Below are 25085 nucleotides of genomic sequence, written 5' to 3'. Positions count from 1 at the left end.
GTGAATGTTTAATGGAAACTTTAGAAGGTCACTGAGAGTTTAACAAAAGTTAACTTTTATTCTGAAAATATTTACATAAAGTACAAATATAACTTATGGCAACAGGCAGCATTTCATATCATCAAACGATCTGTAATGATGATGGTTACAAATGCCAAGTGTGCTATAGATGTATCTCAGAGTCCTTGCTGAATATCACTCAAAGCAACTGTTAGCCATTTTATTTTCTCTTCCATAGTCTTTTTATTCTTTGCAGTTTCTTGTAGTAACTGACGCATTTCTTCTTCAACCTGGTAAACCTGAAATAAATATTGTTGATAAGGTTATTATGTATCAATAAACCCAAGTCTGAAATCAGCTGAAGATATACCATGGAGGCAGAAAAGCATAGAGTTGCCTACAGCATGTTTTCTAGAGACCCACATGCAGGTAATCTTCATTTGGCAACTAACTGGCCTTTGCAGTGACCATTCGTAGTAACAAAGTTACAAAAAGTAACTTTGCAGTCTTTCCATTGACTATCTTTTCAGGCCTGTAAAGCAGCAGTTCCCTAACCTTTTCTGACTTGGCAGAAGAGGGGGATGGGGGGGGGGATGATTTTGTGTGTGTGGCAGGTGGTGCTTGCAGCTCCATTTGTGCAAGTGGTGGGCGCGTGCACTATTTTGCTTTTCCTAGTCAACATCTAACCTTTCTATTAACCTAACTGAACAATTTCACAGACAAAAAAGCTGCCAAGTACTTTCCTTCATACTTCCTTCTATTCAAGAATCCACCAATTCTTGAATTCAAAACTTTTTTTTCAAAGGGAAAAGTGCAGGCAACAGTTTAAAAAGGTAAACATTTGATCACTTTTGCCAGCAAACTCATTTGATTAACATATAACTGATTTCAACTGCTTAGCACAGTCACCTTTTCATTGGCTGCCGCAACTTGTTTCTGCTTTTCATTTGCTAGCTGTAGCAGTTCTACTTGATGTGCTGCAATGGTTGATTCATGTTGTCTTCGGAAAGCATCATCCACAGAATGCAGTTTTTCCATCATAATCCTAAACAAGATACATTCTTAAATTTCCTCTATCCCATCATAATTTTCTATTGCTGATATTGTTTGTATCTATTAAGTAAAATCCAATGATGCCTATGTATCAGAAAGCAAAAAAATTATATTCTCCTCCACCTTACAGCAACCCAGGTGCCTCACATAAAGGCTTTTTGAAATAGATTTGGGAAGGCACAGAAAAGAAAGTATACATGGTGTAACATATAAACTTATTTCCTACAATAAAGGATAATTCTAAGTGTGTGTGTGTGTGTATCTGTCTTTAAATTTGAAAACATATACTATAGTATTAGCATCTTCTCAAGACTGTTTACAAATGCCAGTTTTAAATCCATATTATTTAAAATCACATTAAAAGAGAAAACTTAATTTTAATATACCATATTTTCCATGAAAGCTGATAAAAAAGAATAACACGTATTTGTTCTTTTAAAGAAAAAGGGGTGAAAAATACAGAAATTGCTTTGCTTCAAGTAAAGCTGTTTCTCCAAAGATAATAGCAAGAACAGAAGTATACTAATAGGTGACTTATTTCTATAAAGGTGCAACTCAAGCTAAGTAACCATTCCTAGAGGATATAGAAAATCTGTGCTCAAAAACTGCTTCCTAATTTAATCTGACCCTTTGAAAGTCTATTTCAAAAATATAAAAACAGACAGCAAACCAAACTTTGGTTGCAGTCTTTATTAATTACACTACAAACAATTCCTTTCTCTAAAATTGCATATGGGATCTAATGAGTTCTGAATGTTAAGTGTATGGCATAAAAGACACTTCAACACAAGCAGAAAAGCATACACAATCAGTTCATTCACATATAAAACACAGGCTCTAGTTTATTAAACCATCATGTGAACAAATTGCACACAACATTTTCATATAAGAGAGACCTTTCTAACTTTCAAATTGAAACAGAGACAAGCCACAAAATACCCCTCACTTCTATAAACTAGAAGTAATGTTTTGGCCAAAGCAACTTAGCCAACAGACTAACTTCTTGAGTTAAATAAAATAAACTACAGAGTTTGTGACTAAACTTGATTGTTTGTCAATTAGTATACAGATAAAATGGTCTATGAGCATGCTTCTTCATCCACCTGTGGTTTAATAAGCTAAAATGTTACCTTAACATTGTGTGTTAACCTTATTGAAATACTTACTTCTGAGCTTGAAGACTTTTATCTCTTTCCTCTCTCAGCTGCTGCTCTCTGATATCAAAGTTTTCTTTCATTTGTTTAACTTGTGCTTCCAACTTGCTCAGCAATCCTCCTTTATCTTGCCATTTTTTATTCATCACACTGAAATACCATAAATATTCTAAGTGGTTTGGAGATTGCCTTTAGTCCATGAAAAATCCTACTTAAATTTATTAATTTTAAGGCAGGCTTTCCACCAGCCAATCTCAAGGATTATAAATGGGAACGGGGCTTATAGTTTAACTTTATTTTCTCTTCCCATCAGGAATGAATATGATTGCTAATATTTCAATGTGTGTAGAAAATAATATTGGTTTTAAACACCTATAACTGTGATGGCGAACCTGTGGCACACGGAGCACTCTCTGCGGGCACGCAAACTGTCGCCCAGCTTAGCTCCACTGCATATGTGCGCGTGCCTCCCACCAGGCAGCTGATTTTTGGGTCTCTGTTCTCCCCCCCCGCGTGGCCCATTTTTGTTTTTAGGAGGCTTCAGGGACAACTGCTAGGCCCAAAACGGGCCATGGGCAGTGTTGTGTGCATGCATGGGTGTGTGTGTGTGTGTCATGGTTGCACGCATGTGCGGTGGGTGTGATGCATTGCACTGTGGGTGTGGGCATGTGCATGTGATTTCAGCATGCAAGGACAAAAAGGTTAGCCATCACTGACCTATAAGACTCTTTGATGTCATTGAGCTCAGCATCCTTTTCTTGCAATTGATGCTTCAGTTCTTCTTTTCTCTCATTTTGCCTTTCTAATTTTTCCAATAAATTATCTAACTGCGCATCTTTTTCCTGTAGTTGTACTTGAAGTCTCTTCTGTATTTCAATATTGTCCTCGCGAAGCTTTCTTATTTGCTCATCTCGGTTCTGTGAGGCCTTCAAAGTAAAATGTTTTACTCACATATTTAGAGTGAAATGAATTTAAAATTTCTTATTCATCACCTAACTTACATAATTGAAAAGGAATAACAGGACATTTTTATCTTATTACGAACACAACCTCAAAAATTCATGAGATTCAATCCAACCTAAATCTTTAAACTACTTTTTCTATTTAATACTTGTCCTTGCACTCAGCAAAACTATTTTTTAATCATGATGTGATTGACTCCAAATATTACTTATAAAGACCTTTTTATTTAACAGCATTTATGTACTTTATATTGCTGTTTCGGCTAATGACTGGGCAGCTTTCAGAAAATAAAAGCCACTAAAACTAATTACCACGGTGAATTAAAACAATATAAAGTTGATATTGGTACCAAACTGTAAAAAAAAAAATTAGTACCTATACCAATTTCCCACTGTAACAATGGACAACACACAAGCAGAAAGACAGCAAATAAAAAATAAAAACAGTATTCAATTTGTTCATGAAGCTATACCATCATGACAATTGCAGGTTTCCAATGCCCCAAAATAAAAGTATAAATCTCTGTTGTATCATATCCCTCTTTAGAATTGTCACGGTTCACTCAGTGCATTGATCGATTTCATTTTGGATTAGCGTATTGTGACCCAACCATGTCTTATTCAATAATCAAGGCCTGAAATATTATCTAATCTAAAGATACAAAAAAGAACACCCTTACTTCTTTTAGCTTTCTAATGGTTTCGGTTTGATCTTCCACAATTTTAGACTTAATCTGCAAAGCATCATTCAGAGATTCATTTTGTTTTTTCAAAGCTTCTGTCTCACTAGTTAGAACTTCTATTTTGGCTTCCAGCTTTCCCCGATCTTGAGCAAGAGCAGCTCCTGGAAAAGCAAAGACATCAATGATTGTGGTGTAGTAAACACTGGAAATATATAAGAAAGTTCACGAGATAGGATCACTGCTGATCTACAGCTTGGTTTTAAGTACCGGATTCATTTATTATTCAGATTGTAGCCTGCACTTCTGTTTTTACAGGTAATCAATCTGCTTAGAAATGTAACCATAACTGGAGTACAGGCTGGGAACATCTAGAACAGCGGTTCTCAACCTGTGGGTCACGACTCTTTCACAGGGGTCGCCTAAGACCATCCACCTCCACCGGCATCGCCCATGCTCAGGAGCACGTCCTGAAGTGGCAGATGCATGAAGAACGCCGGGTGGCGAAGCAGCCTCCTCCCGGCTCAGGGCGCAACCCAGACGCCGCCCCGCCTGTCCATGCCAGGGAAAGGCTGAACAAAGAAAGAAAGAAAAGGGAGGGAGGGAGGAATGGAAGGAAAGAAAGAAAATGGAAGGATGGAGGAATGGAAAGAAAGAAAAGGGAGGTAGAAATGGAAAGAAAGAAAAAAAGAAAGAAAGAAAGAAAGAAAGAGAAAAGGGAAGGAGGGAGGAATGGAAAGAAAGAGAATGGAAGGATGGAGGAATGGAAAGAAAGAAAAGGGAGGTAGAAATGGAAAGAAAGAAAGAAAGAAAGAAAGAAAGAAAGAAAGAAAGAAAGAAAGAAAGAAAAAAGGGAAGGAGGAAGGAATGGAAAGAAAGAAAATGGAAGGATGGACGAATGGAAAGAAAGAAAAGGGAGGGAGAAATGGAAAGGAAGGAAGGAAGGAAGGAAGGAAGGAAGGAAGGAAGGAAGGAAAGAAAGAAAGAAAGAAAGAAAGAAAGAAAGAAAGAGAAAAGGGTGGGAGGGAGGAATGGAAAGAAAGAAAGAAAGAAAGAAAAGTGGGTGGGGGGGTGGGTGGGTGAAATGGAATGTAAAAAAAGTTAACTTAATAAAGTGGAACTCGTGTAAACCACGAACTGCTGCTGGAGGCAGGCAGGGAGGTCGCTTTATCCTGGAAAATCCCAACCTGGCTGATCTTCTCCCAAACCAAGATTGGCAGATTAATCACTATGCTTTAATTATGTTCAATTTGTAATAATGAAAATACATCCTGCATATCAGATAATTACATTACGATTCATAACAGTAGCAAAATTACAGTTATGAAGTAGCAACGAAAATAATTTTATGGTTGGGGGTCACCACAACATGAGGAAATGTATTAAAGGGTCGCGGCATTAGGAACGTTGAGAACCACTGATCTAGAAGTCTACATATACGCCTCATAAGCTATCAGAAAACCAAAACGAATAAAAGCAAATATACGTGTCCCAGGATAATGTTGCAGGATCCAATCTGGGTTGGTCACCGGGACCAGAGACTTAGTCTTCTTAATTTTCAGACTCATGCTGGAGCCATTCCCTGGATCTTCAGGGAATGTCGGCTACCTTAAACACTCAGAGAGCCATTTGGACCCATTTCCCACAGAAAACCCTGGGAGCCACAAAAGTCATCCTGTGCTATTTCCTGAGCGGCCACAAAACTAGCATATATAGCTGAATTAAAGATTCTGTTTTCTTCTGGAAATTTTCTTTTCTTGGATTTATCCATGGTTGGCCTACCGAGGGTCAAAAAGCTTAATAAATTGCATGTAGGTGGGTGTCGCACATTGGCAGTTGTGACGCCTATTTTGAGCGACAGGGAGACCCAGCAGAGGGTTGAAAGTGTCACAGGGGCTCCAGAGCCGCGGGTGTCTGACCTCTGCCTAGAACAGGGGTGTCCAAACTTGGGAACTTTAAGACTTGTGGACTTCAACTCCCAGAATTCCCCAGCCAGCTGGCTGGGGAATTCTGGGAGTTGAAGTCCACAAGTCTTAAAGTTCCCAAGTTTGGACACCCCTGGCCTAGAAGAATGTGTGTGAGAAACATCCTGTTAGAAGTTGCCAGAAGATGGGCTCTAGCACAAGTCCAAAAGCTTGGAAGATTAAATCTCTGATCCAGATTTGATCCTACCGAAAAATAAAAATTTAGCATTCCCATTTTTATTCATGAAAATAGTAGACTTAAACAGGTAATTAGATCCTTCTCTGATTTTTTAGGTTGAGGTCTATCTAACCCTTCCTAGAATTGCTAAAACCAAGCAGCCACTTTCTTAAACATTGCAATTGATGATATGACGGGTCTCCTCCTGCAGTGAATGATAATTATTGCATTATTTTCCCTAGTGGGTCAGCAGGTAGGAAACTGATTGCCACTGAGGTCATTTACTTCTACTCTAAGCTGTTTTGGGATTTGAAGAGAAGCAAATGTTACTATTTATGTCAGGGGTGTCAAACGTGCGTCGTCACAGTGGCGTCACATGGCGTATCGTGACTTTTCTGCTTTTGCTAAACCAGGTGTGGGCGTGGCCCGTGTGTGACACATCCGGCACACAGGCTGCAAGTTTTGACAGCCCTGATTTATGTCAACCTATATAGAACAGAGACAAAACACATCCAAGTCTTGTCAAAAGAACTACCATATTTTTCAGAGTATAAGATGCACCTTTTCCCCCAAAAGAGGGTGAAAATCTGGGTGCATCTTATACACTGAATACAGTAGTTTTGGCTTACCAAAACCCCGCCCCCTTTGCAAAAATGGACCTGCAGAGGGTTTGGGAGGCTTGCAAAGTGCTCCTGGGGGCTGGGGAGAGCAAAAATGAGCAACAAATGGGCCGTTTTTGCTCATTTTTGCCCTGCCCCCAGCCCCAGAAGCACTTGCCCCCCCTTTGCAAAAACGGCCCTTTTTTGCGAAAAACCAGATCATTTTTTGCTCATTTTTGCCATCCCCCCAGTTCCTAGGAACACTATACAAGCCTCCCAAAGCTCTGCATGCCCCCCCCCCCCTTTTTTTTTTTTGCAAAAAACGGGTGCAGAGGGTTTGGGAGACCTGCAGAATGCAAAAACTTTTTTAAAAAAAAATACCTCTTCAAAATCATGGTGCATCTTATACTCCGTTACATCTTAAGAGTCCGAAAAATACGGTGTCTGGTATTTCAAATAATGGCCTGGAAAGCAGTATCTAGGGGAATCGTGGTATTTCTAAATGTTCCCTATAGACCAGTGTTTCTCAACCTCAAAAATATGCTGGCCTGGGAATTCTGGGAGTTAAAAGTCCATGCATCTTAAAGTTGTTAAGGATGAGAAAGCCTTAGAGATATTTAAAAAATAGAAGCCCTCCGTTTAGAGAGTCTCTGCTTCTGGTGTGAAAAAGCATCTTGGGGAAGTATATTTTAACTGTGTGGACCACTGCAAACATAATAGCACAATCCAAGAGAAATTATCCCCAAAATAGGTGTACATGCTGTACAACTGAGGTACATAATATATTGTATTCTGATGCCATATTCAGACAATTTTTGTTTCTCAAAGCAGTTCACCAAGCAAGATTTTTGAGATGTTTATTTCCCCCTGGCAAACGTAAGGGGAACATGTTACTTTCTCTCTGCTTTGGTTATCTTTCAGGAAGGCAGGGATATGAAATCTTCTAGGTATAGTATTAGACTTTAGTTTTGTGACTTTTATAGGGGATTAGGCACATAATGATGAACTGGTTGGTTCTAGCAGGGGATAGATAAAGGATAAAAGACTGAGTAGTTACCTTGCTGTGCCAGCTCCTCTCCCCATATTTTTCTTTCTGCTTTTAATCCATCAATTACAGACTCCTGAGCTGTTACTTGTGAGATAAGTTTTGACTTTTCCTGCTTAAGAAGCTCAAGTTGAATAGTCTTTTGTTGGTCTTCCTCTACCATATTTTCAAGCGTTTGTATCCGACTCTTTACATAAAAGTAAAAAGAAAAAATAGAAACCAACAAACTTTAAAGCAGCTAAAATTTTTAAAAACAAACTTCTTCACATACATATCGCAGCATATTTATAATCACTTGTTGCTGACAGTAGTAAGACCTTTAGCTGTGACTTCTAAGCGAACCTAATGTCACTGAAGGGGAACATCTATTGTATCTATTAATTGAACTCCTTTGACCTTAATTGTAGGTGATTCAGAAAAATAAGTAACCCGATGAAGCATTTAATGAAGGGCAATGAAGTGGTGAAAAGCTAAAGAAGGATAAAAAGAAATCCTAAAGAATAAAAAAATCAAGATAGTTAAATTAACAAGCCAAAGCATGGGCTACTATCTTCTATTCAGAATTAAATTCCAGGAGCATTATTTATTGCAGTTTACTGTGAAATATAGGAGACTAGTTCAAGCAGGACCAGAAATCATGGTTCTGCAACTACTGGAAAAATGATACCGTGTTTCCCCAAAAATAAGACAGTGTTTTATTTTCTTTTGACCCCCCGAAATAAACGCTTGGCCTTATTTTTGGGGAGGTATTATTATTATTATTATTATTATTATTATTATTATTATTATTATTATTATTATTATTATTATTTTAAACAAAGTTTTATTGGTTTTTTGGTGTTTTATAAAAGGAAAAGGTATGGGGAAAGTTACAAATTGTGGCAGCCGCAAACTGCGGTAGGTATACCCCCCCCTCCAGACTCATGGTGTACATTTGCATAGTATTCAAATATTACATAATAACATATAGTCAGTGTGGTAAGTTCATTAATAATTTCAGTCAGTTTGTGTCATGTGGATTTTCTTATTATTTGTGTGATTTGAGCTTTCTTGATGTCGCCCCATCTCCCCCCGTTGGCAGTGCTCCGGCCCCTCCCGTGTCTTGTACATCTACTGGGATATCTTCTGGTTTTTCTAGAAGTAGTTTATTTTTTTCCATAAAGGCCTGTGCCTCTATGGGTGAATTAATTCTGACTCTTGTCTCCTCCCAGAATATTAACATACCTTCAGGCAGCAACCAACGAAACCACACCCCCATCTGGTATAGTTTATTCGCCAATTGCGAATAATGTTTTCTTTTCTCCCTCACTTTCTTGGGGATCTGTTTCAGTATGGTTATCTCCTTATCTTTGTATATCAAGGCTTGTCCCCTTTGTGTATTCAGAATTTCATCTCTTGTGCTTTTCCTAAGAAATTTAATGTAGTCTTATTATTTTTGAGGTGCAGAGGTGGCGAGCGTGGTCACCTCATGTCTGCTGCTGCGTTGCAATATTTTTGACGAGGGCTTATTTTCAGGGGAGAGCTTATTTTAGCGCATGCGCTCAAAATCCTGGTTGGGTTTATTATCTGGGGAGGTCTTATTTTCAGGGAAACAGGGTAGTGAACTATAAACTTCCACTTTTCACCATTCGAACATGTCCTCCATGTAGGTCAAAGCTACTTTTTGCTGTCCAGGTTGAAACATAAGTATTTCCCAAGTTTTTAAACATACACCACCTTACCCAACTCCCATGATGGCGAACTTATGGCACGCATGCCCGAAGTGACACCCGGAGCCATATTGCCTGGCACGCGTGGTGTCACCCGTTCCTCTTCCGGGTTTCTGGTGCGCATGCATGCACAATGATCAGCTGGCCTTCGTGCGTGCGGCTGTGCTAGAAATTGGAAGAGCTAGAGCATGGGCGCCAACCAGCTGATTGTCGCACGCACATGTGCACCATTAACCTGAAGACGGAAAGCAGAAGTTCATTTTCCAGTATGTGCATGCACACTGGGCAGCTTCTCTTCTAGTTCGCGTCCCAGACAAGTGCGTTCACCATCACTGCCCTACTCTACTCTTTTCCATCCAGGCAATAGATTCATCTTTATTAATTGAACTTTTCTGCCTGATACACACTCTTTTACTTCTTTTCTCTTCTGCACCTGCTTTCAGGACAGAAACTTTGCATGTTGTCTCTGTCTGTGCTCTGTTCAAAAGAATATGTTTCATCATGGAAAAGCTTTTCATCACCACTTTATGATCATGAATGATGAGAGATGGGAAGCATGCAAATTTAAATGTTCTTGTGGCTCATCATAGTAAGAAACCATTTTTTTGCTACATGCGAATGAGAATGGTTGAATTATGAATTTTTCTTAGTTATTTCAGATAAAACAGTATCTCCTTGAACTTTTTAGCATCATTACTTACTCATTGATCATTGAAAAAGCATTGAAAAATTGCATTGAGCTGGAATCAAATCTAAAGTACAGCCTCACAAAATGTTTTGTTATTATTATTAAAGTGTTTCTGATTCATCACAAAATACAATGTATAGAACACAATATATAAGATAAATCTAAAAAGCCATACTTTCAAGTTGTATACAATGTCTTGCTTTGATTTGATTAATTCTGTGATTTTATCTTTTTGTTCTTTCACCACAGATGTCAGCTCATGGATCAAACTAGCAGATTGCTTTTCCTTTTGCTGAGACTGGAGAAGAATTTGTTTATGTTCCGCCAGCTCAGCAGTAAGTCTATCAAAGCCTTCTTTAACCTATTTTAGTGAGAAAACAAAAGATTCAAATAAGGTGTTCAGCATTAACATTTTAATGAATGACAGTTCAATTTAAAAATGCATTCACTATGCAATATTAACTTGCACCGACCAAAGAACAATTCAGGAGGCCATCTATTAATTTAAACCATATCAGAATAAGACACATTTAAACAAATCAAACTGATTGTGTTTTAAATTTTTACTTGCAAAATTACTTGCAATACATTTCTTTTAAAATCCACTGGTTTAAAGTTACATGAATACGTTTATTTTCTTATAACTGAATAAAGTTTTTCTTCTAAATGGCTGGGGTTTTTGCTTGTTTTGTTCTATTTTTGAGAAAATACTGTTCAGAAATCATTATCCCAGTTATAATATTTTTTGGAACTGAGGTGACCAAGCAGACAGTATTCATTTGCCAAGGTGTTCTAAAGAAAATAATTCCACTGACCTACAGGAAGGTCTTTCAATGGTTATACTATTTCTTCATAGCTAGATCCTCAATGATTTATCCAAGTTTCTAAGAAGCATTATTAAGAATGAGAAGGATGAAGCTAAGACCTTTATAAAACTGAAGGACATTTGAAGAATAACTGAATCCAATAGCAAAGTTGTTTTAAAATTTAGTGAGACTTAAGTCAATTGTCTTTCATACACTTGAATCATTGTGGTGTACGCATGCATTTGTTCTTAATTCAGAATGACTTCATTACTATTTAATGAACTTTAATCCTGCTTAGAAAGACAGAATTAATATACAAAAATCTACCTAGAACAGTGATGGCTAACCTTTTTCTCATGTGCCAAAATCACACGTGCATGCGCAACAGCATGTGTACCCACACCCATAATGCAACACACCCTGCCTTCCTGTACATGCACACATGACCCTCCCTCTCCCACGCATGAACACAACCCCCCGTGCATGTGCGCGACCTGCCCGCGCTCCATTTTGAGCCTAGCTGGCCTCCCTAAACCTCCTAGTACCAAGGAGGGTGTGTAGGACAGGCCCACACACCGTTTCCTCCCCCCGCCCCCCAGCCAGCTGGTGGGCAGAAGGCACGCACGGATGCACGGTTAAGCTGAGTTGGGCGAAGGCTCACGTGTCCAGAGAGGGCTCCGCGTGCCACCTGTGGCACATGCCATAGATTCGCCATGTTGCACCTAGAACTATAAACCTGGGGTGTAGGAAAGGACCCAGAGGAGAAGAACACATTGCCTATATTAGAAGAACCCAAATCACTTTATTTTTATCCTTCACCTACATAGTGAACACTGAAAAACATTTTTTTTAAATCTCAGTTAAGGGGGATCCTTCAAGAGGAGAACATTCTAAGCATCTCTTAATCTTTTTGACAAAGGTTGTTGAAAAGGACTGCAGCTTTATTATATAACATTTCAGTGGTGAAATTCATTTTTTTTTACTACTGGTTCTGTGGGCGTGGCTTGGTGGGCGTGGCATGGGAAGGATATTGCAAAATCTCCATTCCCACTCCACTCTGGGGACAGCCAGAGGTGGTATCTGCCAGTTTTCCGAACGACTCAAAATTTCCGCTACCAGTGCTCCAGAACCTGTCAGAACCTGCTGAATTTCATCCCTGTAACACGTGTACAAATGCCATTTTAACATCTGCACAATTGGTAATAACATTGGCAGCTTATTATTATGGATCTTAGGTTTTGAAAGCTTTTAAATAAAGCACATTTTTCATAAATAGAATCACCGACCTCACCCTTTCATGTTTTCAATGTAGTTAAGTCATTTCAGTATCTACCTAAATTGAAGAGCAAAATAACTCTTGCGGTTTCTTTTTCCATATATTTTCCTCTTCTTACCTCTGAAAATCTTTTTGCCTCTATAGTTAAGGCTACACGGAACTCATCCTCTAGATCCTTATATTTCTGGTTTGATTGATGACATTTTTCCTGTAGTTCTTTAATATGGTTTTTATGTCTCTGTTCTTCTCTGGCTACTTCTTTTGACAGAGCTTCTTGAAATTCTGAGCCATGTAATGTAACTCTGGTTTCCAGTTCTTTTCTGGAACAATAAGACAGAATAGCAATAGCACTTAGACTTATATACTGCTTTACAGTGCTTTACAACCCTAAGCGTTTTACAGTCAGCATATTGCCCCCAACAATTTGGGTCCTCGGAAGGATGGAAGGCTGAGTCAACCTTCAGCCTGGTGAGAGTCAAACTGCCAAATTGCAGGCAGCCAGCAGTCAGCAGAAGTAGCCTGCAGTACTGCACTATAACCATTGTGCCACTGCAGCTCCACATTAAGATGAACAGAAATTGCTTCTCATAAGCAAAATTCTGTATTTCTAAAAAGCCCATATTTAATGTGGAGGCACAAAGTACAGTTCAGGATTTCATAAAAATTCCAATTGGATAGATTACAATCCCATTATAGAACCACCATTTCTGCCATAAGGACTTTCGGTCTTCTTTCAAACTTACATGCCAGCCTTTAAAAAAGAAGGGCATATATATATTTTGGCTGGCAAACTAAGTAGAACCAAAACAAAATAAAAAGTATAAAAGCCAGACCAGTATAAAACAAAAATATAATTAATCCATTATTCACTCAATTCGTTACAGTTAATGGAAAGTCAGTTTGGTCTAGTGATTAAGGCACCCGTCTAGAAAGCAGATCATGAGCTCACGTTCTTAGCCATAAAAGCCAGCTGGGCGACTTTGGGCCAGCTCTCTTTTTCAACCAAACCCACCTCACAGGGTTATTGTGGGGAGAATAGGAAGAGGAAGGTGTGTTGGATGCAGTGACGTGCAGTCAGGTGAGGCAAGTGAGGCACAGCCTCACCACTCTCATCATGAAAAAAAAAAGTAAAAGGAAAAAGCTGAGCTAGTTGCTGCCTCACCGTGGATGACTGCTTAACCTCACTGGTGCTCTCCCTCCCCAAGTGTAGTGACTTCCTCCCCAGGCCCCCATTCATTTCTCTCTCTCACACACACAGCTGGATAAAACTATATAAAAATCTAGCCCAGCTTCACTGATTACAAGTTTGAAAAGGCAATGTGGCTCCACCTGCAATCAAACTACACTTGGGGAGGGAGAGCACAAGCGAGCACTGAGGAGACCACAGGAGGAGGCAGGAAGCCAGGCAAAGAGCCATGCTCGGTTCGGCTCCCCTCCGGCTTCTCTGCCTCTCCTCTCACCCCAGCCTGCCAGCAGGAGGTGGTGGGTGGGCTTTATTGTGTTCCAGGCATTTCCCACCCAGACAGCAGGCTGCATTTGCAATGGTGGAGGTGTTTGGGAAAGGCAGCAGGGGAATGGGGGGGGGGGGGTGGCAGAGGAGCTGCTTTCAAGCCACTGGAAAAGATATCCAATCCAACTTTTGTGTGTGGGGGGGTTTGTTTGAGAGTGAGTGAGAGAGGGAAGGAGTAGGAGAGATAGTCCAATCCAACTTCTGTGTATGTTTGTGTGTGTGTGTGTGTGTGTGTGTGTGTGTGTGTATGTGTGTGTGTGTGTGTTTGAGAGAGGGGGAGGAAGGGAGAGAGGGAGGAAGGAGGGGAAGGAGAAGAAAAAGAAGGAGCAAAGGAGAAAAACAAATGCTGTTGCTTTAAATTGGAACTGAGCATGCCTGGCTGTGGAATTCTGGGAGTTGAAGTCCACTAGTCTAAAAATATTTGAAACTCAGCACTGTGTCAGTGCCTCACCAGTCATAAACCTCACCGCACGTCACTGGTTGGATGTTTTCATCATTTTGAATTATTTGTAAAAGCAATAAATGCAGGAAATAACATAACTTTTAAACACACACACACCGAATCACCTTATGGAGTAATGGGATGCACAATAATTTAATAAGTAAGGTAAGTAAGTACATAAGTAAATAAATAAAAATATGAGCACTGAATATATTGAGATAAATGTCCCAGTCTATCATGTTAAAAAATAACTATTGGTTAATAGCTTCTGGAAGAATTCTGGTAGTTTCTCCCAAAGTCATCAGGAACCCCAAGTTGTGCAGCTTTTTAAAAAGATACAATACACGAACGAGTTCAAGTGAAATTAAGACGGTTTTAGGTACAAAGTTCTACCCTAAAATGCTTAAATTGACCCCTTCTTTATTTTCTGAGACATTGACGATTTTTCAATTTAAATCTATATTGTATATAATGTTTTGATTGTTGATTTTTACAAAATTTGATTTGGAACTGCCACATAATAATCTATTCTACAAAAGGTTTGTAGAAAGGTTAATCTGGTCAGGATTTATTCAGTGAAGAAATCTGATGTTTAAAACTTGAAAAAAAATTAGTAACATTTTTTAAAATTAGGTATTTATTAAAAGTTTCAAAAATGTAAAATGAGCTGTTCCTTACATACTCAACAATGCCATATATCTTTGCTGGATTATTAGGAAACATGTACCTGTGTTCCTGTTCTCTTAGCCTTAGGAGTTCATGGACTTGTTCCACCTTTTCTTTTTGTTGCTGGAGAGAGATTCGAAGTAACTGTACTTCTCTCTCAGCTGCTGATGCTTTAAGTTCTGCAGTTTGAATCCTTTTCATCTGTAGTGTTTGAAATAACAGCAAGAGAAACGACCACAATTTCAAAGTTTGATAGCACAAGCAGATATTCTTGAGCAGTAGCTCAACAGGGTACAATTAACAAATGTTAAGGTTTTTAAAAAAGTTTTCACAAATAATTATCTGGTTTCAGTATAAAGCACAATACACAAGCATTATAGAGTAACTCTTGGCCAGTGCGGAAGCAATAACTTAAAGTTTTTGGACTGAATTGGCAAAGCTATTTTGATCCAATATCAAAACACAAACACCATTGACTCTATCATTCTGATGAACTTATCTTAAAACATGCTCCAAAAATCAGTATATGTAATTCATTTGACAACATTGAAGGAAGAACAGAGCTATTCTTTATATATCAAGCAAAATTCTGGTCGTATTAAAAAAAATTCAAAAAGCAAAAAAATGTTTAAATGCAATATTAACACAATCTTTTGTTATATTCAGAACCAACAAGTCTACCTCTGAAGCTTGCTGATGTGCTTTTTGTGACTCCAGCTTGGAGAGAGCTTCTTCTAAAGTTTGGAGAGCCTTGTGTTGATCCTCTTCTTTTTGTTTGGACCGCTCTAGCTCCTTACCAAGTTTTTCAGCTTCTTCTTTCACTTGCCGAATATCAATCTGAAGTGTTGTCTTTGCATTTCTTTCTCTCAAAATCAGCTCCCTTAGCCTGAGAAACATATATGTGGATGGTGTATTTATTTACTTATCTATATCCCACTTCATTATTTTTAGAAATAACTCAAGGTGATGAACATATCAAAAACACTTTCCTCCTATTTTCCTCATAACAACTTCATTATTTTACTTCAACCTGTTGAAGTGTTGAGCAAATGAAGGGATGTCAGAACAATTGTTTGGGTCAAGGCATATCTGAACTGAGATGTTCTTGATTAAATCAATGTAGGAGAATCACAATTTACAACAGGTATATCCAATCCAGGGCCCGCAGGCTACCTATGGCCCTGGACAGCTAGTAAAGAATCCCACAAGTTAATAAAAAATATAAAAAAATAAAATTTGTTACTTATAGCAATAGCACTTAGTCTTATATACCGCTTCATAGTGCTTTACAGCCCTCTCTAAGTGGAGTCAGCATATTGGCCCCAACAATCTGGGTCTTCATTTTACCAACCTCGGAATGATGGTGGCTGAGTCAACCTGGTGATATATTTTATATGCGACCCCAGATAATTCTCTTCACTCAATGCAGCCCAGGCAAGCCAAAAGGATGGACAATCATGATTCAGACATACATCTTCCTTGTCTTGTGTTTAGGACAGCCAAGCAGTTAGTATCCTCTAGATGTGTCAGGACTGCAACTCCCAGAGTTCTCATACAAAAGGCGGTACTACTACTACTATTACTATTAATAATAATACTAATTTACTATACTTCTACGCTGCACAACTCCCAATGACTTTGGATAGCTCATAATAAGCAAAACACAGAAATTACGATAAAACTAATAAAAGGAAAAAGAAAGAAAAAGATGGCAGGAATGACAGATTGAATGGAAACAAAGATCTGAGCGAAGAGTCTTGGCTTCATAACTCTTTGAAACAATGGCACAGCATGGGCCATCCAGATCTCGGAGAGAACGTCATTCCAGAGGATAGGCATTACTATAGTGTAAGGGCAGTTCCAGGGTCCTGATATATTACATAGGCTTAATTGAAGACATTTCGGGTATATCGTACCAACCCTGCAAGATCAAATTGGCCAGGAAGTTACTTTCAAATCAAGTATGTCACTGAAAGTTCTATGGCTCAGGATTAATTCACTCTGCCATTCTTAGGCCACTTTCTTACCTAGGTAAAATCCATCAAATTCACTGAAAGAAATATCAAAAGACATGTCACTTAGAACTTAGAAAGATACAGTGAGTTCAACTGATTTGCTAATCTATATATACCCACAAGAAATGATCATATTTTACTGCTCTCAAGAACTTAAGAATGTAAGAATGAACAAATTCTTTCCATGTGAATTGCAACCACACATTGCCAACTCAAAAGAAATTATAGAGTATACTAATACTCACCTATCTGTAGTGTAAACAGCTACGCTTTGAATATCTTTTTCTTCTTTGGCCTGGTTCTGCAGCTGCTTAATGCTTTCACTCAGTTTCTTTTCAGCTTCTTCAGCTTTCCATCGCTTCTCTCTCTCCTGATCTAGTTCTTGAATTAGTGCCTAAAGAAGAAAACGTCTTTTTCTGAAACAAGCTAGCAATGTATCAAAAGTCCCTTGCTTCTATTAAACAAAAGCTATCCCAATTTTGTTTTAAAGTTTATATCAATACTATACAGCAAAAATGAAAATCCCTCAGGCACATATCACTTCAGAACAATAAATGTATCTACCCTGTAAGTGAATTCTTCTTGAATACCAGTATCCACATTTAGTGTTTTCATTTGACTTTTCGGCCCACCCAGTTTCTTCGGCGTTTCCCCCACTATTTTCAAACTTGCAATTTCTGAAGCTGGGCTTGAACTTTCTTGCTCTTTGATATGGGATTCTTGAAATTTAGGCTTGATGAAATCTTTCTCTTGTTCTCTAAAGTGAAACAAAAATTGAATTTGCATACTAGAATGGATAAAAGTTTGCCAGAATATCAAGTGGATATCATTTAAAGGGTCCCAAAGTAATTAGAAGGGTATTAAAAGTTGTAAAACTATCCCACATGTAAATTTCTGCAAACAAACATCCTATCTACAATTTCTAGAAAAATACCTCTCTCTGGACTAGATTTTTAGGCAATAAATAAAATGATTCTAAAATTTTAGATTCATTTTCAGCAGTTACATTTGAGTTTCAACTTTGTTATCCAAGTCAGAAAAGAAAGTAGAAATTATTTATAGACAGGATCAAAGATGAACTCCATCACCATTAAGCTTCACCATTAATTAGTCTTATTTTCATGAAAACCAGGTTACATTCAAGTCTGCAGATTACTAATCTTCATAAAGAGTAACATACTACATGTGAATATGAAAGCACTGATAGCTGAATTAAGACTAAGATATCATACCTGGCTGACAGTTTGCCTCTTTGAGAACGGAGCTTGGTTGATAAAGTGCTTTTCCGATAATTAGGCAACTTGCTCCTTTTAGTAGCTTTTCTATTCTCTTTTCCACTTTCACTACCACTTTCTGAGGTAAAATCTGTTTCTTTTTTGGCTTTCACAGTCACATCAGCTTTTGAAGAATTAGTAACCTGAAAATAAACAAATATGTTGATGAGGAACTCTTATCTGTTCACTTTTGCTATTGTATCCTCTGCTGATCCAGGAAAAGATAATATGTTATTAGAAATTAAAAACACATTGAAAAACAAACACTAAGTATTCCATTATCAACGAAACAACCCAATCTCCCACAACAGCTAAGAACATTATTCAGTCAAGTACAAACAATCAGAACACGAGATGAAGGAATAACAATCAATACATCTTTCAACAAAATGGACACCATATACAGCTTAAACCTGAGCTGCATATATTGTATTCTATTGGGATAATATGATGCAAATGAAAATATATCAACAAATATTTGTCAAGCTAAACTAAAAAACATTAAGTTACTACCTTTTGCAGGAGGTGAGATATCTGTTCTTCTAGTTTTTTTATTCTTGAGTCATTATCAAATTTAATTTTTTCTTGCTCAGAAGATGACATTATTTCAGCGGAAGAGCTAGTGGCAGTCCAAGGTAATATTTTTGTCCTCTGGCGAAACTGGGCTAATACTTGATCAATACGCGGTGTTATTATTGGCAAATTAACATAGGTCTATTAAAAAGAAATTAAAAATTCTAAGTCATACAAAAAGAAGTTCAAACTAACTTTACAGACTTCAAATAAAAACAAAAATATATTAATTTACAGCACCTCTTCTTCATCTGTATAACTGGAAACTAAACAGCTTAAGAGATCTTCCAAGCACTTCAAATCAGATGAGTTTGGTTGCATTAAATTAATCGGTTCCCCAAATATATTCTTCCCATCCAAGATGGTCAGCTGAGGTAAAGCCTGAAGGAGAATCTCTCTGTAGCCTTCAAATAATAAAAGAAATTACTTTATAACTGCATTGTGTAAAGCCTCCAAATGCTTTTCCAAATTAGTTTCATTTGCACTAGATTTTATCCTATCCACCTGAACAATTGCAGCACTTTTACCTCTTTTGGCACACACGGGGTTACTTTTTCCATTTTTCTCCAAAGTAAGATTAGTCAAGTATTGCAGTCCACTAAGGCACTGAAGTAAATGGTTAACATTATTTACACAATTGCTGTGAAGTTCAATATGATTAATTTTATAGTCGGGTCCTCGAAGATGTAGAAATCCTGTAAAAAAATAAAAATCAATAATAAAAATAAAAAAACATTTATCTAAGCACAGTTTAATTAAAATAGGGGGGGGGGGGTTCCTTCTTTTGTAAAGTATTCCAAATATATATTTTTTATTAGGAAAAGGGTTGTGCCTATCTCCATAAAACAACTATGACTGCGCAAAACCAAGGAATAGAGGAAAGACAGACTAATTCATTTAGACACCAAGACTGACAATTTGTCAATGCATTATGAGATCATCACAGAGCAGGCACCATTTGGATTTCCAGTCATTGTAACAATGTATGAGAATGGCTTTGGGACAGGAAGAGTCACAGCCAGGACAAGTCAGATAAGAGGCAGCTTATCTTTCAGAAGGAATGTGGATATGGCTAGCTACCTAACTCTTGGGCTGTAAAGGCAATGGGGCGAGAAATGTCCTCGCAGACTTGCAAAATTCTGTTAATGCAGAGGTGGGCTTCTGCCAGTTCGGACTGGTTCGGGTAAACGGGTAGTTCCAACCACTGGCTGCACCCACCCCGGCGCTATCCCGTCCTATATATCGCACTCTCTGGCTCGCTCACCCCGTCCACACAGCCCAGCTGATTTCCGCCTCTTGACCTTTCTACTCACTGTGGCTTCCCGAGAAGGTATGCTGGAAGGTATGCTGAAATCACTGTGTGCTTGAAGCCACATGCAAGCATGAACGGCGCGCACAAAAGCGAAGCAAGCATATACGTGCTTGCTCATATTTTCGGTTCTGCACTAGGCGAACCAGTTGTTAAATTATGTGAATCCCACCTCTGTGTTAATGTCATTGTACAACAAAGCAGAGCTAGTACATCAGGGTGTGTTTTTTGCCTGGAATACCTTGTAAGGCTGATAGCTACAGATAGAACAACATATTGTTCTTATTGAACAATATGAACATATTGAACTAGTCCTGTTGATAAATTGCCTTCTTCTCTGAAAGTTCTAATGATCTCCAAAACTGCAGTGTCACAAACACATTCAGGGGTGTCAACATCCCTGGGCTCAAAATTGTGCGTGCATCTGGGTAATCCTAATCTTTTTAAATTATGCGCCAAATGCATTGCACGCACATAAAAAGAGGTAAGGTTTTCATCAACTGGTTGTGCCGATCATTTTGAAGCCTATGACTGTCACTGTGTTAGGCTCTGCGCATATGGATTTCCAAATAAGTTCTTCAAAGTCAGTAATGCTTGGGTTTGAATAGATTGAGCTGAAAATATCTTACCTGAAAGGTCATCTATACGGTTGTAAGATAAATTCAGTTTCGTTAAATTATATAGATTTTCCAACCCTAGGGAAGAGACATTTTTTTTTAAATGAAAGCAACTATACATATACAAACAATCAGAAGTGAGTCCAATACATATTTCAATACTTTTTTAAAGACTTCTAGCCATTCTGTGAACATTGTACTACCACATCCAATTAGTCAGCATTCTGTGCTTAAACCTTAAGGAGCTATTGTTCTGACAGCTTTATCTTTTTTATGTATCCTTTACAAATCCTGGCTAAGCATGCTGCCTCCTTCTTCATTTATAAATGGATCATAAGTTAACATTAGGATAATTACCAAGGTCCATTAATTTAGGGTAGCCTTGGTAGCCAAGCCAAAGCTTATGATTCCCTGAACTCTTCATCTTTTATTCCTGATCTGATTGTGTACTTTTAATTGTGAACCTCAGCACAGCCATTTTAGTCTTCTGATTCAGTTATAGCTGGTTTGGCATTAGGCTGCTAAATAACTCAAAACATACTGGAAATCTTGGGGGTGGGGGTAGGGATGGAGGAAGGGAGAGAGAAATGCAACATGAACACAGTTTTCTTGTAGCAGAAGAAAGTAAATAAAATAAAAAAGTTTTACTGAACCATTACTGTCAAATAGCACAGGCCATTAAAAATGCTAAATCTCTACAGGCATCCTTTTAATGAGTCAAGTGTACAAAAATGCTATAAATCTCCAACATTCAAGAACTGTAATTAAAGGGGGGAAAGGAATGGGAATATGACAGGTCTTAAGAGCCATTTCTATTTCAGCCTCCATTATTAAATGATGTGGCAGAATGCTTTAGGCAAGTAAATATATTTCAGTATATTCAAAATATTCTGTGGTTGACCGCCCGTTCTATAGAGAAGCAGACAAAGTTACCATTTCTCCAGTTTCAGAAATATACATTTCAGCTATTACTGTAAAAATGATTTTCCTAATAAATACATCTTCAAGCTTGGGAAAGTTCAAAAAGGCTTGATCCAGTTTTTTTCTACAAGTAGTATTACATATTTCATTAGATCTGTGTTTTTCAACCTTGTCAACTTCAAGTTATAAGGACTTAAATTCCCAGAATTTCCTAGCCAATATGCTGAGGGAATTCTGTGAGGTGAAGTCAACACATCTTCAAAACACTGGTCTAGACATTCCCCTTGGAGAAGCTCTAGGAAGGGGGAATCTGCACTATTAATTCTTTTGTCTGAGGGTCTTGAACCTTGAGAAGCCATTCAAAACAGTATGAGAGACAGCACTGGCGTCAGCAAAGGTATCAACAAAAATCCTTCAGCAAGTTTTCTTTAACCTAGAAATTCTGAACCTTTTTCTGTCATGAATCCCTTTGAGAGCCTGGTGAAACCTATGGACCTTGTTTCAGAAAAATGTCTGAAAAATTCAGAAAAATTTAAATGCAACGTAAGCCAATTATGCCCAAGTATGGTCACCAAAATGTTAAAAAAATAACAATTATAGCAATATGCATGCTTCTTTATTAATCAGTTAAATTTATAAAAATGTCTTTTTAAGGTATAATTTTAGATGAGTTTTATTAAAGTGAAAACTTTTGAAATCTGAAGATCCTAAATCAGGTTGTTGCTGACGTATGTTACTGAATGAAAAAAAAGTGAATAAAGTTGCAATATTTTCCCCATCCATGTACACAGATTCCCTGCAATTTATTTACAGACCACAGTTAAGAATCCCACTCTGCGCAGAGCTTCCCAATCATGGTCTCTTGAAGATGTGTGAACTTTCTAGAATTGCCTATCCCAAGGCAATTCTAGGCCTTAAGTCAGGGGTGTCCAAACTTGGGAACTTTAAGACTTGTGGACTTCAACTCCCAGAATTCCCCAGCCAGCCATGCTGGCTGGGGAATTCTGGGAGTTGAAGTCCACAAGTCTTAAAGTTCCCAAGTTTGGACACCCCTGCCTTAAGTCAACACAGCTGGTAGTTGCCAAGGTTGGGAAACATTGCTTTCTAGTTCCCTCCCACAAATGGAAGGAAACCTATATTAACCCAACATCAAGCCTTGATCTAAGGACTGACCTTCAACTTTTGTTATCAAGTTGCAAGCCAAATTTAAGGTACGCAGGTTTGCAAGGCAGCTTAGGCCTTCAATCCAATGTATACGATTCGATGAGAGATCTAGATGTTGTAAGTTCAACAGGTGATCAAGACTTTCAATTCTGGCGATCAGGTTACAGTGCAAGTTGAGTGTGTGAAGTTCTGAACTTAAAGGAAGCTCTGCTAAACTATAAATGAAGAACATAGGACAATACATTGGTTTTAACAATATGTAGAAACTTTGAAGTACATGCAGCCCTTGACTTACAACAGTTCATTTTGTGACTACTCGAAGTTACGATGGGACTGGAAAAAGTGACTTATGACATTTTTTCACACTTACGACCGTTGCAGCATCCCCATGGTCATGCGATCAAAATTCAGATGCTTGCCACCTGACTCATATTTATGATGGTTGCAGTGTTCCAGAATCATGTGACCATCTTTTGTGATGTCAATGGGGAAGCCAGATTTACTTAATAATCATGTTACTAACTTAAAAGCGGCACTGATTTACTTAACAACTCAGGCAAGAAAGGTCAGAAAATGGGCAAACACTTAAGTTGCACTTGACAACTATCTTGCTTAGCCACAGAAATTTGGGGTTCAATTGTGTTCGGAAGGTTGAGAGTTCAATCCTAGGTAGCAGATGATTTTTTTCTTTAAGGTGCAAATATATATGTCTCAGATGTGAACTCCGCGCAGTGTCAGGAAGGACATCCAACTAGGGCTCCATCCAGTCGCTGTGACTCTACCCCGAATTAAGGGATTACAGAGTCATAAAAAGGGGAGTTTTGTGGTCATAAGTCGAGGACTATTTATAACAAGTAACAAGTATTCAAGCCCATGAAAACCACACGGTATACAAGGTACACCAGTATTTTCATGATTCTCTGCATAAAAAATGTTAGTATTAAAAATATTTAATTGTGCCAAGTCAAACTTCTTGGTGCAGTCATCTAATCTTGTCCTAGCGCTTCGAGGAAAAGCCAGATGTTCAAAGCTGAATCTCAGAAGCAGAATGTTCCACAGGGCTGCCCTGGAAAAGACTAACTCCTAACTCCTAACAAATAGCAAAATTTAAAGGAAGGGACTAGGAGTGTGCCCACCATATCTGACCCTATAGGACTAGGAGTGTGCCCACCATATCTGACCCTATAGGATAAGTATTCGTCCTTCGAGAAAGGCAGTCCTGCAGATAACCTGGCCCTGGTCCATACAGGGCTTTAAAGTATTGGACAACATTTTGAATTGCACCTGGAAAGAAACCAGAAGCTAGTGCAGCTTCTAACAAAAATGTTACAAGAGCAAACTAGGGCCCCCATTACTGGGCACACTGTTGCATTCTGGACCAATTGAAATTTTAGGTAGTCTTCAAGGGAAGCCCCATGTACAGTGCATTGCAGTACTCCAAATTAATATTTAATGCCGGTATGTATTAATGAATAAAATATGTATCATGACTTGCAGCTGTTGATATTTTTTTCTCCACCAAAGCAAAGAAATCTAATTCTATGCTATCCATTCTATGGTAGCAGTCTGTCAATTAAATTATACATTATGGAAAGACCTTTTTTTGCACGGGATAGCCTCAACTTACTTGCCACCTTCTTCCACATAAAAAGACCACACATTCCGTGGAGCATCCCTTCTAAATTTCTTCCAATAATTTAAAAGACTAAATAGCCTTTGGCTAACAATTCAGGCTTGTCGACTCCCGGTCTACTTTAAAAGGGGCGGGGGATGGAGAAAAAAAAAACCCCCAAAGGTGAAGCTGTGACCCCAAAATTACCCCAGCACTTCTGCATGACACCCAAGGAAGGACAAGGGGAAGCATCCCCTAAGTGTGCAAAAAATTGATGCAACCTCGCAGTAGAGCAACACCTAAGACGGGATTTGGAAAAAGCTCAGAGACTTCACTAGGCAGGGCTTCCTCTGCGTCCCGGCAGCCTCTCACCTCTTGATGCCTTTATCCATGAGGCTCAGCTCCCCTGAAGCTGCGCAGACCGCCGCCATCCCGCTCCGCTTAGAGACCTCCTCCACAGCCTGAACCGCGGTAATTGCCGCCCTCCACTTTGAACCCCGCCCACCAGGCCCTGCTCGCTGTGACTGCGCCAACGGCACCGCTGGGCATGACGGGAGGAATGTGGGCTTCCCAGCGGCTGCGAAACGAAGGCGCTGCGGTTGCAAGACAGGCGTAGGGAAGAAGGAAAGTTTCGGTGCCCCTCTACTCCAGGGGCGGAAGACAGGGAACAAAAAAACCGGCTCAAACGTTTAGAAAGTGATTTGTACTTGTGGACGCAGTATAGGAAAGAGTAAGTTATGAGCAAGGCAGCCCCGGCTGTTCTTACTCATTCCACAGTTGCACGTGCAAACACATCTATGGTAGTTGCCTATTTCAATATTAAAAATAAAATCCAGTCCGAAAATGGAGCTCCAGCCTGTTATTTTCA

At 38.7% G+C, this 25085-nt stretch overlaps 1 protein-coding gene across 2 annotated transcripts; it reads right to left on the bottom strand.

Moving 5' to 3' along the window:
• Positions 1-32: 32 nt before the first annotated feature.
• LRRCC1 (leucine rich repeat and coiled-coil centrosomal protein 1) lies at positions 33-24746 on the bottom strand. Of its 2 annotated transcripts, XM_081949843.1 has the most exons (19): positions 24590-24746; positions 22615-22820; positions 20533-20598; positions 19122-19289; positions 18835-18998; positions 18535-18735; positions 17980-18164; positions 17312-17504; positions 16993-17141; positions 15414-15618; positions 14794-14933; positions 12233-12434; positions 10208-10393; positions 7648-7822; positions 3850-4013; positions 2925-3133; positions 2220-2357; positions 910-1045; positions 33-299 (listed from the first exon to the last, which is right to left on the bottom strand). In XM_081949843.1, exons 1-19 carry the CDS (start codon positions 24646-24648, stop codon positions 177-179), a joined length of 3069 nt encoding a protein of 1022 aa, XP_081805969.1. In that variant the 5' UTR covers positions 24649-24746; the 3' UTR covers positions 33-176. The 2 variants fall into 2 exon arrangements, with proteins under 2 accessions (XP_081805969.1, XP_081805970.1); XM_081949844.1 differs by lacking the exon at positions 22615-22820 and having other exon boundaries at positions 24590-24669.
• Positions 24747-25085: the final 339 nt, after the last annotated feature.

This window comes from Natrix helvetica, assembly GCF_964273705.1.
Source record: "Natrix helvetica genome assembly, chromosome: 4".
NCBI classification, from domain to species: Eukaryota; Metazoa; Chordata; class Lepidosauria; order Squamata; family Natricidae; genus Natrix; species Natrix helvetica.
The sequence above is the reverse complement of the archived record's forward strand: the minus strand, read 5'-3'. Positions and strand labels throughout refer to the sequence as shown.

What these genes read in the sequence shown, in the direction of transcription:
- LRRCC1 (XM_081949843.1), bottom strand. Translation starts at nt 24,648, where the DNA reads ATGGCGGCGGTCTGCGCAGCTTCAGGGGAGCTGAGCCTCATGGATAAA. An exon ending in AGAGGCAAACTGTCAGCCAG is followed by an intron (nt 17,505 to 17,979) that starts GTATGATATCTT and finishes GTTTCACTTTAG; the next exon opens with AGAACAAGAGAAAGATTTCA. An exon ending in CCATTAGAAAGCTAAAAGAA is followed by an intron (nt 3,134 to 3,849) that starts GTAAGGGTGTTC and finishes TTTACTTTGAAG; the next exon opens with GCCTCACAGAACCGAGATGA.